At 43.6% G+C, this 15,836-nt stretch overlaps 1 protein-coding gene across 5 annotated transcripts; it reads left to right on the forward strand.

Moving 5' to 3' along the window:
- Positions 1 to 388: 388 nt before the first annotated feature.
- CDCA4 (cell division cycle associated 4) lies at positions 389 to 8,606 on the forward strand. Of its 5 annotated transcripts, XM_056344891.1 has the most exons (5): positions 434 to 518; positions 1,537 to 1,585; positions 4,233 to 4,313; positions 6,248 to 6,467; positions 6,620 to 8,606. In XM_056344891.1, exons 4-5 carry the CDS (start codon positions 6,423 to 6,425, stop codon positions 7,373 to 7,375), a joined length of 801 nt encoding a protein of 266 aa, XP_056200866.1. In that variant the 5' UTR covers positions 434 to 518; positions 1,537 to 1,585; positions 4,233 to 4,313; positions 6,248 to 6,422; the 3' UTR covers positions 7,376 to 8,606. The 5 variants fall into 5 exon arrangements, with proteins under 5 accessions (XP_056200865.1, XP_056200868.1, XP_056200866.1 ...); XM_056344893.1 differs by lacking the exon at positions 6,248 to 6,467 and having other exon boundaries at positions 416 to 518; XM_056344890.1 differs by lacking the exons at positions 1,537 to 1,585; positions 6,248 to 6,467 and having other exon boundaries at positions 389 to 518.
- Positions 8,607 to 15,836: the final 7,230 nt, after the last annotated feature.

Consider the following 15,836-nt stretch of genomic DNA (forward strand, 5'->3'; position numbering starts at 1 on the left):
AGCGGGGGGCTGCAGAGGGGCCAGGTCGGAACCTGTTCCCGCCGGAGCCCGTGGCCGGGAGCCCAGCCACGCCGCAGGGCCTTGGCTGCCGTTTGAAATCGGGGCGGCTCCGCCTCGCCTCCCGCCAGCCTCTCGCGGCCGAGGGGAAGGGCCGGGGCGCCATGGCAACGCCACAGCCTCCCGTGGGCGGTACCTGGAGGCGGGAGAGGCCGGGCGCCATGGCAACAGAGCCACCAATCGCAGTGGCGAGCGGCGCCCGCGTGGTTTGGCGGCAGCCAATAGTAGCTGCCGCCCGCTCGTAGGCGTGGCTGCCGAGGAAGGCCCAGCCCTCAGCGGGAAGACGTGGGCGGGGGTAGGAAGCGAGCTCCTTTGTGGGCCTTGACAATAAGATGGCGGGCGGGGGGGCGGGGTTAACCGTAGGGACCGGCCCCGCCCCCTCCCTCAAGCGCGGAGCGGTCGGTGAGGCGGGAGAGGGGGCTCCTGAGCTGGCAGGCGGCGGCGACAGCAGCGGCGAGGCGGTGAGTAGGGAAGGCCGGCTCGGTCGGGCGCGGCGCGGGGACCCCAGGGCCGCCCGCCCCCCCCGGGACTCGGTGTGGGAACGGCGCGGGCGGGGAGCCGGTGCCGGCGGAGCCCGCGGAGGAGGGAGCCGATTCAAAATGGCGGCGGGCCGTTTGCCGGGAGCGCGGGACGGTGAGTAACTGCCGCTCGGGGCCGTTGGCGGCCGCTCGCGCGCCCCTGGAGCGGCCAGCTGGGCCGGGGCGGGTGGTCCAGAGGAGCCGCTTCCCCGCCGCCGTCGGGCGCCCCGCTCCGCCGCTGGGTGCCCTCGCCAGCCGCGCACCCTCCGCGCCCGCGCCGCCACCCGCCGGGCACCCTCCCGGCAGCGCCACACGCCGTGCCGCCCTGCCCTCCCACTGCCGGCGTGCCGCGGCTGGGGACCTCCCCCCGCTCGCCCGGCGCACGCATCGCGGCTCGGCCCGCCTCGGCCCCCGCCGCGCTCCCTCCCCGGCCTCCGTGCGCCGGGGCTCACTCCCCGCCCCGGCCGCCCCCGCCGGTCACGCCTCTCCCCGCCGGCCCTGGCGAGCCGGCCCCGGCGAGCCGCTCCCAGCTTCTGCCGTCTGCGCTTCCAGGAGCTTTCTGCTCCTCACAGCGCCTGCCCTGGGCGTGCAGCTGTTCCCTCTTCCCCGCCTGCCTTTCCTCGGGAGCTGGTGCCCTTTCCCCCTGTCCTGGGGAGGTGGCTGCCAGCCCCCTACGCCCGGAGCGTGGAGCAGACCCCGGTGCTTTATAGGTGCCTTTGTCCCGGTCCAAACAGGGCTGTTCCTGGCCCTGCCAGTCTTCTGCTGTGTCTTCTGCCCAGCTCACAACTCAGCATCACCACAGGCACACATAGGCATGCCTAAGAGGAGTGCCTGGCTTTCCATCTTTTCACCATTGCACATAGCTCTGCTTTCTTCCAAAGGACAATTTTGGAGTGGGGAGGATTAGAGTGGTAGATACAATACTTTCTTACATTCCCATGCTAACCATCATTATGCTTAGGGCTGTACAAAAAGCACTCTGCTTAAGTGAACCTGCAGCACTGGCCTAGGTAGGTCTTGTCTGCTTTCTCCTCAAGATGAACAGTGTTAAAATTTCCTCTCTCTTGAAGTGACTTTTCCCCTTACGTACTTAAGTGTGTCTGTGGCAGCACATTTCTACAGGGATCTGAATTGAGTGTGAATCCTGGAACGTTTTAAGTTGATGCTTTAGTAAGAATTAGATGAGTTTTCAAGTACAGTATTTGTAAGGCAGACTGGGAATTTGTCCATCCCCAAAGCAAAACTTTTAATGAATTATATAATACCATGCTCCCTGTGTGACTATAAAAAAAAAACCCACACCAGAAAAAGAACCCACACCAAACCCCACAAAACTCCTGTTTTCCTGCTCTATTATGCTGCAGATAGCTGTTGTCTCCTTGACAGCTTTTTTTGCACAGCTATTTCAAACAGCACTTAAGTTTAACACATGAAATTTGGGCTCTTGACGTGCAGATAGTAGTGGAAGAAGGGAGATAATATAGCTAGTCTAGATACTGCCTCCTGGACAGAGACAGATGCTGCTTGAAATTATCGGGGGTGGGGGTGGGGGGGTGAACACTTCGACTCTAAAGCAGCAGCAATCTTGCTTTCGTGTACCAAGAAGTTTTACACAAGGTCCAGGGCCTTTTTTAGTATGTTAATATGTAAATCAGTAGAGAAACATATCTTGATTAATTAGGGGTTTAATTTCGCATTCTCTTGAGATGAATGCTTGTTGGAGATAGTGCAGAGAAGTCTGAGGGAGGTAATTTATTTGCAAGGTTTTAACTGAATCTGATAATGGCTATGAAATTAATATTTTTTTTACCGAGAACTTCGGTTCTGAGGCACACTCATATGCCAGTTAATAGAATCTGATGAAATAATTGCTGTGATGGGTGTATTCTTTAAGTTTATACTAATAGAGTCCTCACGGTTGGTTTATTGCTCTAGGGAAGAACCTGGAATCACATGTAGCAGGTCTTCCGCATTATTATGTTGCACGGGAGAACTGTTTACTTCTTTAGTATTAGATTACAGACTGGACTGGTCCCCCAACATCCCTTATGCCTTTTAGTTTGTGGATATGATGATGGCTCTTCTACCAAGAATTCATGCATTCCCGTAACGGTCCCCTCCTGTATTAGTCTGCTGGTTTGGGAGACAAATGGGCAATGCCTCTTCCTTTGAAATCGTTAGATATACAAAATAGCACCAGAAAATATTTTAATTTATTTTTCTGCCGATTGCATCATCTTTACCTGTAGTAGTTGTGGGCTTTTGTTTGGTTGTTTTTTTTTTAAACAAAGTTTATGCCCTTGTCACCTACTCTAAACTAAAGTAGGAATTCAAATTGTTGCCATATACAGGCTCGCAAAGAGATGGCTCTTCATTTATAAAATGTTTTGAGAGTATACCTGGGGAGCAAAAACTTTTTTTTGGTGTCTTTTTGAGGGATATTATGATGTCTTACTGGAATTGTAGTTAGGTGCCTTATGACCCTGTCTTGAATGCTGATGTAAGCGTAGTCTGGAAAAGAGAATGAGACTATGAGTTGATTGAAATACAGTTTCCATGACATAACAGCATTTTAGTCTGAATATTTTGGGATCAAGTCAAAAGAGTTTGGCTTGAGAGTGTTAAGGTGGGGTTTTTTGTTGTGAAGTATGCAGCTTCTTGAGATAAACATGTTTTCTCCCCCACCGTGGTCCCCAACTCCTTTGTCAACCATCTCCCCACCCCCCAATTCTGAGAGCAAACACTTAAAAAATAGTTTATTACTAGCCACAATAGAAGACAAAAATAGATGACCATATGTATCCTCTTTACTTGTGTCTTTTCTAGGTATGTACTTCAGTTGCAGACACTGAACTGTCTTGTATTATACAGACATGTCTAGAAAAGTATCTGAATTTTTGTCATATTTTATCATATAAATTTATGTAGCTTGTTGAAATGGAACATTCTTTTTGGTTTCAGTAATTAAAGGAATTGTTACATGTGTTTGGTGGTTGTATTTGGTATGTCAGATCTTACTTCACCTTAAAAGTGTTTTAAAAACTTCGCCTATATAGTTAAAACAATTTCATTACTGTCATTACTTTCATTATTGTCATCTTGCGAAGTAATTCTTAGTCATAAAGTTTCTGTGCTGGTAAAGGAAAATTCTCCCTGGTTTTGCTGTGTTTCAGTTTTATATTTGTGTGTGCTTGCTGTTTTTCTCTAGATGCTACAGAGATAATGCGGTTTTGTACCACAAAGGTGAAAACTGTATAGTTTTGTGATAAAAGTAATGAAGACTTGCTTTCAGTGTGCTTTTGTGCATGTTTAAGTTTATCAGATGATTGTTAAAGATTTGGTTTGCTCTTCAAATGGCAAAGGCATAAGGATAAGGGAGAGGCTGGTCCAAAGGTCAGGCTAATAGCCTAAGACTTGGACTTAAACTGGCAGTTTCCTTTTCCTGCCACTGATTTTGGGTGTATTGTTGGCCAGATCACCTTCGTGCTCTAGCTTTAAATTGGGTTTAATAGTACTGTTCAAGTTTGTAGGAGCACTGTGAGGGTAGAGATACTGAAGCAATTGAAAAGGGAGGTGTGTAAGGTTTCTGAAATGGGGAACTGTTTTGTTCTGCATCTCCTGTACTTGCCTGACATCTTGCTTCCCGGTGCTTGGTAGGTAGTGCTCCAACTTTTACTGTATGGACTCTTGCTCAGTAGCATGGGAGAAGAGGAAGGACTACGTCAAACACAGTTACTGGTATGTAATTTTTTGCTTCTTAAATGAACTGTCATCTAGTATTTTTTCAAGTCTCAAGAACAGGGTGACAAAGAACTGTTTTTGTGATGTAAGATACTAACTGGAAGTAAGTGTTACAGAAAAAAATCCAGTGAATGCTATGAAAGGTTTACCTTTAAGTATCCATAAACATTTTTTCCTCTGCTTCACCACACCCAACTGTGTGTCATGTATTGAGTTTTTCAGGTTTTCTGCTGTGTTCTGTTCTTCTGTTGGTGTGCCTTAGAAGGCATTTAAATGCCAGATAGCAGGTGTATGAAAACAAGATTAACATTCAATTGAAGTTTTAATTATTCTTCACAGGAATATAATAAGTTGAAATAAAAGAAGCTTTAAACTCTGCAGTGTGTTTAATGTTTGATGACATAATCATACATGGTTTGTTAGTAGTCCCAAAAGATGTCTCTACAGGTCAGGTTTCAGGTGGTGTTGGTGTTAGAAATTATTGTACATACAGCTTTGTAGGAAAAATTAAATGGGATAGCCTCTGATATAGGAAGTTTGCAGAAATATCTCAAAATCTAGAAAAGGCACTATAAAGCAAAAACTTCGGCGGTGTTTAATGGGAATAATGTGGATATGTTAGGCTACAGGAGAAAATGTAATAAAAAGACTTTCTAAGCATTTAATATATTGGTAATCCATGGATAGCTTTTATGAAGTCTATGAAAAATGACCATAAGAAAAAGTTCATATATTCTATATTGTAGGCTTTGCATATTAGGATTTCTCCGTATAATGATTTCTATAAAGAGTTTTGTACATTCAGTGGAAATAAATCTTTTAAGAGTCAGCAAATCCAAAAAAAAATAAAGGTTACTTCATGGATATATACAGCAACTTAAGAACTGTTGTACTGTCAGACCAAATGTTTATCTAGCCACTGTGCTATCCCCAGGTTTTCAGAGTAGATAAGTATGTAATGTATTTTGAAAGGAACAGTGTTGCACTTCAGTGGATTTTTAGTGACTGAAAAAGCTTGCGGAGAGCTCCCTGAACATAGGTGGAACATACCATAGCAACCAGAAAAGCAAGGCAGAGGTTAGGGCTTACCAAGGGCAAGGGAAAAGTCTATAGAAAGACACTGCAATAGTATTTTGGTTTTATCAGCTTTTAGTTGAAAGCCTTTGTTTGGGTCACTACATTTAAAAAAAAAAAAAAAAGTCCGCAAATACTGGGCAAACAGGAATATTAAGCACAGAAGACTTAGAAGGAACATGTCAAAAGTGCATAAATTTAAAGATCGGGTATTAGCTTTCATTTACAGCCTAATTTTTATAAGAAATGTTACTTTGTATTTCAAGAGATAGCTGCAATATTTGCATGGGGGACTGTTCTCAAAATTAGTGCAGTTCAGAAGGTCTGGAGGCTAGTGCTTGAAAGCCGTACCTTGGAAAATTCAGCAAGTGTTTTTTAGATGTAAAACATGAGAAGCCTGCATGCACCCCTCTTGTTTTTAGCGGGTGAACCTAAACTTAGGCATACAGGAATTTTACTTTCTTGGAGTCAACTGGGAAAGAAGTACAGAAGCGCATATGGAGGATGACTATGCCTATCCTTATTGGACTTGCTCAATTCATATTGGAATTACACAGTTCATTTACTCATCTGAGTAAGGGAACCAGAAGGACTGCTTCAGGCACCTCAGTTGAATGTCCCAAGTTTTAAGGAACAAATCTAGATTTTATTCTCTCTGTAGCCAAAATAAGCTAATATTTTCAAGTGTGCTGCCAATGGTATTTTTTTCATGTTGCTCTGGTAGGCATGTTGATGTACCGGAGAGGGTCAAGTCTTGAAAAGATGGTGTGCCAGGTTGTATTTTTATTTCCAAAATTAGAGGTTAAGCATGCCAGTAGAAACTCTGGAGGAGCGAGGAGAAACTGCCTCTCCAATAGGTGAAATACGGCTGTTGAGATGTTTGCTTCTGTGCGAAGCAGTGGCTCCTGACTTCCATCAAGCGTGCAGCTTAATGGGAGCCAGGAGCTGGGAGCCCCTGCCTCTCTCCGATGCCATGACTTGTGGACCTGCTCACCCCTGGTTCCCGAGTGCCGTCTTTGGGACCCAGTCCATATGTTCCTGACCCCTGTTGTACCACACTGGCCATTCTATAACCTGGTATGACAATTCTGATGTTTCTATCTTAAAAGAATTTGCTGTTTAAATTTAAGATTAAAGTTTTTCTGTTTTGGTTTTTTTTTGTCTTTTTTTTCCCACTCCCTCTTGAGCTGTTTACATTGTACAAGACTTTTTTTATTTTTTTTTAACAGGACACAATGTTTGTGCGAGGATTAAAGAGAAAATGTTTTGATGGTGAAGAAGATATTGAAGGAACTCTGGCTGGTATTAAGGCTATTCCTTCTTATAACCTTCAGCGGCAGTCACTTTTAGATATGTCCTTGGTTAAACTTCAGCTGTGTCATATGCTGGTTGAACCTAACCTTTGTCGTTCAGTACTTATAGCCAACACGGTGCGGCAGATCCAGGAGGAAATGACTCAAGATGGGACTTGGCAGATGATACATACACAGAGTACAGGGCAGGCATCCCTGGATCGTCTTGTTTCAACAGATATCCTCTGTCGTTCATCTAGGGAACAAGCTGAGGGAAAGCATGTTTCAGGCTATAGTGCTTTCAACAAAGACTTTGAGGGTGACCAGGCACAAGATAGTTCAGAAACCATGTCAACAGCTTCTTCAGTGCAAGCTCCGAGAAACCTGCAGAGCAATGTGTGGGAAATGGAGAATCCACAAGAAAATAAAGGAAACTTTCAAAAGTCATTAGATCAAATATTTGAGACACTGGAGAATAAAAGTCCTAATTCTGTTGAAGATCTGTTTTCAGAAGTTGACAATTCTTACTATGATCTTGATACTATGTTAACAGGCATGATGAGCAACACAAAAATGGGACACTGTGATGGGCTTGAAACATTTTCTTCTCCAACAGCTACAGCTTCTAACTCTAATTTTAAATCTGATCTTAATGAGCTTGATCATATTGTGGAGATCCTTGTTGAATCCTGAAGCTCGTTCTGTAGGAGATAAAGATCTGTTAATGGGAAGAAAAGACTGGAGAAAGCTATTTCCACAGTTTGTTCTCTCAAATCTGCACGTGTATTTTACAAATATCTATATATTATATAGATACATATATTAAAAAGCACTTCATATTGCAAAATAGTGTTAACTCTTAAAGTTAACCTGCAACTTGTAGTGTAATAATCTGATTTGTTGCCCGTTGAACTGTAAGTACATACGGTAAATGTTTTTAAGTTTGGGGTCCAAGGCTCTTGAAATTGGTTCCTTTTACCAATTTGTTTTAGCCTTTGATGGAGGATATGCTCAGTGAGAGGGATTCTCTCATCTTTTTCTTATACTTCTCCCAGTAAAAATGGTAACAAACATAGAGAGAAGTTGGGTAACTGGTTTCCTATTTTCCTCTGGTTTCCACTCTGCTCCACCACAAAACTCCTACCCTGTCTGCTGCTTCTGTTCTAAGTCGCTACATGGCTCTTAAAGAGCAGTATGCAATAGTTTCTTTTATTCTAGCTAGCTTGTTCTGGGGTTTGCTACAATTTTTACTTCAAAAATAGTTTTAAAGTGTTTATTGGTGTTTAGATTTTTCCAGGTATTTTCCTAAAATATATTTTTTACTACAGATGTTATGTCAGCTGCTGACTTAGTAACTTTTGATCGTATCTGCAGTTGATGTATTTTTTGAAAGATTTTCAAAAAGGGATGGTTTTTTTTAATGTGAGCTACCCAATGTAGTTCAGTAAAGTGTATGTAAATGTAATATACATTTTTATACTTTACATTAAAATGTAAGAGCTGTTTTCATGATTCTGTTTTAGAGAGTAGTACTTTACTAAATTGAGAATTGTACGGTTATGCTTTTCATACCCTGTATACTTGAGTATCATTAGAGGAAGAGCTTTGATCCAGCTAGATACAATTACATTTAATTCATTTCAGACCATACTTTTTGTTAACTACAAACCTTAATTACATAGGTTTTTATTTATGTGTATTTATATGTAAATGTCATCAAGTGAATTGTTTATCACTGAAGTCTACCATCAAATATTTGTTTATATGGGATAACGACCTTGCACTAATTACTACAAAAAGTGTTATTAGCGGCCTTTAAATCTCAACTGGTATGTCATGATGTCTTGTCGTAATTAATATGCTCTGCTCTTACCAAGCGTTTCCTCTTGGCCTTTTTTTAATAACAGAAGATAATACAACATGGGATGGTGTTCCTGTCTTCAAGTACTCACGCTCATTTTAGAGTGTGTATAATTAGACTTATTCCTGTGAGGCTTTTTCAGAGGAAAGGGATAGATCAAGTAGAGTGTATGATTTTGTTATAAAATGACAAACATTTACCTTCACAAGCTGGTATTGGGGAAGAGCCCCAAACTAGCAGGGAGGTAGAGAAGGGCAGAAAGGATTGATTGGTTTCTGGAATGTGTTAGCATTGGTTGTGCCAGGGGAAGATAACCACCAGTAACTGTTGTTTTTTGTAGACTTGAGCCAAATGAGTCACTGAATGTGAAGAGTACCATTCTGCGCCCGACAGACTCAGCCTTCCCACAAGTGACCTTACCTGCTACACACTACCCTTTTCAGATTCTCAAACACCTAAAAAGGGGAGGGTGGGGGTGGTGGGGTGTTATGGATGTTCTAGTGTCACCTGCATAAAAAGAGACCAACTGAGCTCATGGTTTCAACAAGTGCTTTAGAAGCATCTGGTTTGGGCAAAACTGGTATAATTTTGCTAATTTTTTCAAACTTGGTAGTTGAATGCATACTAGCTCAGTCGCATGAAACCATGCAGTTAGTATGAGTCTAGTGAATTTGAAAATGTTTCTTGTATCAAACTTGGCATGAGATGATCTGTAGTTACTGTAGTAATTAAACATTGCTTCCTCAATTGAAGTTTGATTAATAACTTCATATTAAAGGATGAAATACCATACAGATACTTGCAATTTTAGTCCATATGATGTAGCTGGATGAAAGAAACAAGCCAATACTACATGTCTTAATCAATAGAGATACCACTTGTAACTGAAAAGCGTAGCAGTAGTATGTACTGCTTCAGGAGGGTACAAATATTGATGTGAATTGTCATATCACAGAGAAATAACAGGCTGTTTTATTTGGCAGTGTTTGTTGTCATATCAGAGATTCCTTCAAAATTATAAATCTGCAGGAAATTTTCCTTGATGCTTTTCTGTGTGTGAATAGGTCCCCTGAATTGGACACCAGATGCCTTAGGGTAAAGCAGAAAGCCAGGCAGTTTCAAAGTTTTCTAAAGGGAATGTCAGCATTGAGTTGAATAACTAAGTATCTTCTTGTCCCTCTGGGAAGGTCCCCCAAAACTGCTCTGAGCTGTGGTTGAAAACCTAGGGGTTTGAACAACTGTGGGTGTTCCCCTTTGCGCCCCCATCCCCATTGTCATTAAACGAGCAATTGCATGTTAAGATATTTAAAAAGATGCTCTCCTCCCCCTGCTTAGTGTGCATCAGTCTCCGTGTTACAGGTAGGAATTAGTATAATTTTTCATAATTCTTAAACTGTATATGTCAAATGCACGTGTGTGTGTGTATATATATATATATAAAAAACTGAATATCTTGCTGTACAAAGCATGATGCTGGGTGCCTTCCTTTACTGGGAAAGCTATGCCTGGTTAGAGCAATTTGTAAAGACTACTTGACTTAACGGGACAGGTATTAGGTAAGTATGCATTTATGTAGTTAAGCATTTAAACAAATATATATCCCGTTCTATTATGTTCTTAAAACTTATGCCAAATCTTACATGCTTTTACATGCCTGATACCTTGGCTCAAGTCTTCAGCTGAGATAAGAATTTGTGTTGCTGAAACTTGCACAGTCACCATACAGAACTGATGTGTGCCCAGACCTGGTCTGATTTTGCAAGGACCAGTCGGAGTAAAATCAGCTTGTCTCTCTGCTGCTTTATTGGCGTGCCTCCGTCTGCTGCAGCTGTTACTGCTGCGTGCCTTCACCTCTCCGGGGGGGGGGGGGGGGGGGGGGCAGGAGGTGGGGGGAGCTTTGGTTTCTAACTTGCATTGTCATTTCTTGGCTAGTCCAAGGAGGTCTTAGCTAAATATGCATCACTTAAAGGTTAATGCACTGTATTTCCCCTCTGAGTACTCCTCTAATATACTTGGAGGCATCAGAAATGACGGAGTGTCTGTGAGATGGCGAATTTTAAAATTACCTGGTTTATGAACTGTTACTACAAATGGCATGGGATGATACTTCCTGGTGGTGATTTTCTTAATTTCTGCATATAAATGGGAAATAATTTAACCTCTGTTAAATTAGGGGAGGCTTCTACCAGGTTTTGCTGCCACTTCTACCAGCCTTTTTTCTTTTATGTGCTCCTAGGGAAAAGAGTCGTGAAACTTGCATGGCAGTCAGCGCCGTGTCTGAAACAAGGTTGTTCGGTCTGAATGACATAACTCAGCTGTAGACTTGCACAAAAGAAAGTACTTTCAAGCAAATAGCTAACACCAAATCTGCTTCCTTCTCAGGTAACCATGAATATCTGTCCCCTTCTGTCTCTGTGCCTGTGGTTTTATTTCTCCTCCCTTGTCTGCTTATCGCTTCCCTGTTTGGTGTTTGTTGGGCTTTTTAAATCTCCTCTCTGTTCCACAGCACTCTGAGTTATCTAGCAAAAGATGTTGCCTGTGAATGTAGCCAATTTGCCTAAAGAACAAATTTGGTAAATGAAGAGGGAATCATTACTTTGGATGAAAAGCACCTTTCCAGACTGCCTCCGAGGTGCAGCTGTGAGGGGTTTCAGCCCTGAGCAGGTTAGGGATTCACACGGGAGTCTTCACACTCACCAGGAATTACCTGTTTTCAAAGCTGTCCTTAGGCTGTTTTTGAAGTCTCAGGTATGTCTGGACTGCTGTAGTAGGCATTTTAAAAAGCATTGTAAATTGACTGATAGTATAGTTGTATATTGTAATTATCAGACTATTATGGATGTCTTGTGCTTCAGAATATTGATTTGAGTGTATGACTGCTTTACAGTTCTGCGACTTATTCCATATTGCCATATAACTAAACAAACCGTCAAAAGCTAGGATGAAAATAATACCCATTTATTTGCTGACATCTAGGATAAGACAAATAAAAATGCTTTCAAAAGTGACTTCTGTTCAAAGTGAAAGTATTTTTTTGTCTCAGGCCTAGGATGTGTATAGTCCCTCATGCACAAAAAAACCATGACTGATCATGAGAAATTTTGATTGCTCATCAAGTCTTAAATGAATGTGATTTCACACTATGTGACTAATAATAAAAGTACAAACCCACCAAGTTCCAAAGAAATTAAATGTACCTCTTAGAAACATACGTATTTTTGTCAGTTTGGTTTGTTCAAATATAAGCTTGCACAAAGATTGTCTAAACTCCTTTTGGTGTCTCTTGCAAGCTGATAGTTAAGATAAATTTTCCTATTTTTTTTCAAGGAAATTCCACAAAGAGATGAAATCCTGCTGAGTCATTGAAGGTGTCAGGAAAAAGATTTACTTCAGATGACCGTAGTGACTTTTTTTTGTAAAACTAGTGAAAAATACTAAAATGTTATTATCTGACATTATTTTTATAAGTTTATATGGTAGCTTTTTTTAAAAAAAAAACACAATTACTCATTTGCTCAGCCAGGATTCCCCCAAAATGAATGTTTTATGACCTGAAGAATTATTGTGGCAAATGTTGATGCACAACCAATGTGTCAACAGAAAAATATAAAGCTAGAGACAACTTTCCATTGCAGGGAAAACATTCAGTAATTTTAGCTGTCATCATTTTAGGGAAGAATAATTGAAGATACAGGTGATTACATGACTACTTGCAAAAACAGAATTAAAAAGAAATTGTATCCACACATCTGCTGTATTTGGAAGTCCCCTGGGAGCATGTGGGATGTGGCAAGTACATACTGCAATAGTAAAATACTTCAACAAAGGAACAGTATATTGTGGTTTTCATGTGCCAATTACAGACAAGTCTTGGAGATCAAGAAACCGTAATGTAACTTCAACCATGGTTGCACAAGCTTCCGAAACAGGACTTCTAAAGGGAAGAGCAGGTATGTTGCTAAAAAAAACCCCACCAAAATAATTTAATAATCAACAGGATAAAGCCAGTACTTCTTAACAAATTCACTTTTCTGTGTTTGAGATCATTACTGAGAGAAACACTAGCTATGGAAAGTACTTGGTGTTGGGATTTTTTGTCCAGTGAGATGACTGACGTTTAAGATAAAACTGTTGAAAGGTTATTTGTTTTAATTGAAGCCCAGTAACATGATTTGGTTATGTGCCTCTGCTTTGTTTGAAAGGTATACAGAGAAAGTGTTTTTCCCTGTAAATTGTGATTCTTTTGACAAAATAGAATAATGGCTTATTTAGTACTCTTGACAAATACTAAGTAATATGATTGGTTTTTGTGGTTTTTTTGTAATTTACCATCTTCGGTCACGGCTTTTTTTTTTAACCTGAATAAGTGTAAGATTAGTTTGTAGTTCACAGAGGCTTTACCACCAAAAAGAGGTGGTAAAACTAACCAGACTTTAGTGCAGCAGGCACTACTCTTTCTCACCTTCCTATGGAAGTACAGCATACACGATTGTTCTGTCATTCAGCTTTGGAACAGCTAATTAATGTCAACCAAATCTGGCAGGTCTCACAGTCACTGTATTTTTAGAATTTTTTTTTTTAAGTGGGGAGGTGAAGGAGATCAGAAGAAAACTGTTTTCTGTACTGATATCCAGTAATCCAGATAAGGGAGAGACATTTATAAGTTTCCAGGCATAAGACCAGCTTCAATTAGAGCTTGTACCTTAGACACAGAGGTAATTAATCACAGGCATAAATCCATAGGAAAGCAGTCTTCATTAGTTCCTGTGTTCCTGGAACTGTGTTTTTGAGTAGACGCCTAGTACGAAGGTAAGTAGAAGTAGCTGACCTCCAGTAATACTTTCAGATGAGTGATATATAGAGACCCAGATTGGTTTTGGGGTTGGTTTTTTTTTTCTGGTTAATGCAAAATTTGCTGCAAAAGCAAAAATGCTGCTCATGAGAATGGTATTCTGGCCTGCTGAGGTGAGTATAGTAAGTCATACTGAAAGACCCATGTTTAAATCATAAAAACATATTGTTAAGTCCTGTGTTTGCCTCAAGGATTGAGTATTAAAGACTCCTAGAATGTGACCTCATTTGAGAAAGTAAGAGCCCTTTAAAGAAAACCTTTGTCAAGAAAGACCTTATATGCCAGCTCATACCTCTGAATTCTTAAGCCTGTGAGACAAGCACAGCTTCTCTAGCTTGAGTTGCGTGGGGCATAAACATCGCTAAGGTGAACTGGGTTCCAGTTCTCTTCTGTGAGTCCCACTGCTGACGTGAGTGAAAAAGTGACAAAACCGTTTGCAAATAATCACTGTATTTTGTGTAATTTCTGTTAATCACCTCCAAATGTTAGGCTATAAGTCTAAAGTTCTGATGTGTGTAGTTGAACAACTCCATGTTAATTTTTTTTTTCGATCTTGTTAGAGCATGTATGAAGTGGAACTGACCTTCCTAGAAATGCCGGCTGTAGGAGGCACAGGCACCCTTTTCTGTTAAAACAAAAATTAGTTGCAAAACAGCTGATCACATGAGGTTAATCACTTACAGAGTGGGGGAAGCAGGGTGATGGGTGTTGATATCTTTCTGAGAGGTCCGCCTAATGGGAGGAGGATAGCAGTGTGGCTCAGGTATTGCATCCACTCGCTGCAGCTGAGAGGTGTGAATTGTCCGCTGTGCTGCTGTGGTGGGGCTGCCCGGAGGTCATTCAGTTTTGGTCAGCGGCAGCCAAGTCTAGAAAACAGCATTTTTGCTCAAGTTATTGCTAGTTAAATTATGTGTTGCATTAGACATAATCACTAATGATGTGATCTGACCCTTCGACACTGGCTCCCCTCATGCGCCTATCCTGTATCTATTCCTCGGAGATAATCCCTATCATATGGCAGGGGTCGGTCCTGGTGCAATACTTCTGGTTGTCCCTGGTTGACTTGAGCAGATGGAAGAATCCTGAACATCTTGGTGTTACTCTTCCACTTAAGCCACAGTGTGTGGTGGGAAGGGAAAGGGTATGGGGGGATATTTGGTCCCTTCCTCCCCTTCAGCACTGCCACCAGTCCCCTGCTTATACTTGGTGCAGCAGATGGACCATGGGGGCAGGGGCGTCACCCCTCAGCCATTTGAGGAGGCATCCTCCTCTCTGACACATCTTGTCAGAAAGGATTCATTAATGCTTCTGGCGGCAGCACTAGCTCCCCTTCTGTGCTCCGTGACCCCCGGCGGGGAGGTCAGAGCACAGCTGTGGCCCAGAAAGTGGTGGCAGTACGCTGTGGGGGTCCCCTCGCCTCCAGCCGCGGGTCCTGCAGGGCTCAGCCACGGCTCTCCGTGCCCTTTGCCCCCTCTGCCAGGCTGCAGGCCCGCTGCGCTCCCACCCCTGCGCAAGTGCCACCGGTGGGCAGAAGGGTTTGCGTCTGTTGGACCTGAGGGGTTTCAAACAGCCATCGGTTTTCTTCAGCTGAATAATCAGAAAAAGTAGCTGATCTTTCATCAAAGTTGTAGATCATCTCTGACAGTTTCTGTAGTATTTATTAGACCAGTGCGTAACCTCTGTGTGAGGGTGGGCAGCGCTGATGTTCCACGCGTGGCTCTGCCTGCCCTGCAGGTAAACCCACCCCGCTGCAGAGCGGGGCGCGGCAGGGGCTTCCTCGTGTACTGGAGGCTCCAAATCAACCTTTGCAAACGCTCCAACCTCCGATTTTGAAATCTGGTTTGTACAGCCCATTGTGCCAACAGAACTTGATTACGCAAACGCCAGTGGAAAGCAAAGATGAGGGGGGGCTTGAGTGTGGCCAAAGCTACCTCATCTTTAAACGGGAGGGGGGAAAAAATGAAGTGAGTATTTATGGAGGGATTGCGCAATGCTTGAGGTGGTGTTATTGCCGGTGGAGGGACGTGCGTGCCTGCTTTCCCAACTGCCCTGGAGACGGGAGTTGGAGGAGCGGGGCTTTGCGGAGGCCCCGCCGGTGCCTCCCCCCGAAGCGTGGCCCTCTCGGCCAGCGGCTGGCTGCCAGTTTAAGCCGAAAAATAACGGGGGTGTGGAGCGCGGGGCCAGCCGGTGTCGCCGCGGGTGGGTTCGAACCCCGACGTGCGGGTAGTAGCGCCTACGGCGGGGGGGGGGGGGGGGGGGGCGCCCACCGCGGCTGCGGACCCCGCCGGCGGCGGGTGGGGCCGGACCTGCCCGCGGGCAGCGGCGCGTGCGGCCGCGCCTCGCGCCGCCTCGTGCCTGCCCGCACGCTCCGCCTTTCCCCCCCCGCCCCTCGTCAGCGGCACCCGCTCCGCGCGGGCGGGGCCGTCTCCCGGAGCGCCGCG

Source organism: Falco biarmicus, chromosome 7 (assembly GCF_023638135.1).
Source record: "Falco biarmicus isolate bFalBia1 chromosome 7, bFalBia1.pri, whole genome shotgun sequence".
Taxonomy (NCBI): domain Eukaryota; kingdom Metazoa; phylum Chordata; class Aves; order Falconiformes; family Falconidae; genus Falco; species Falco biarmicus.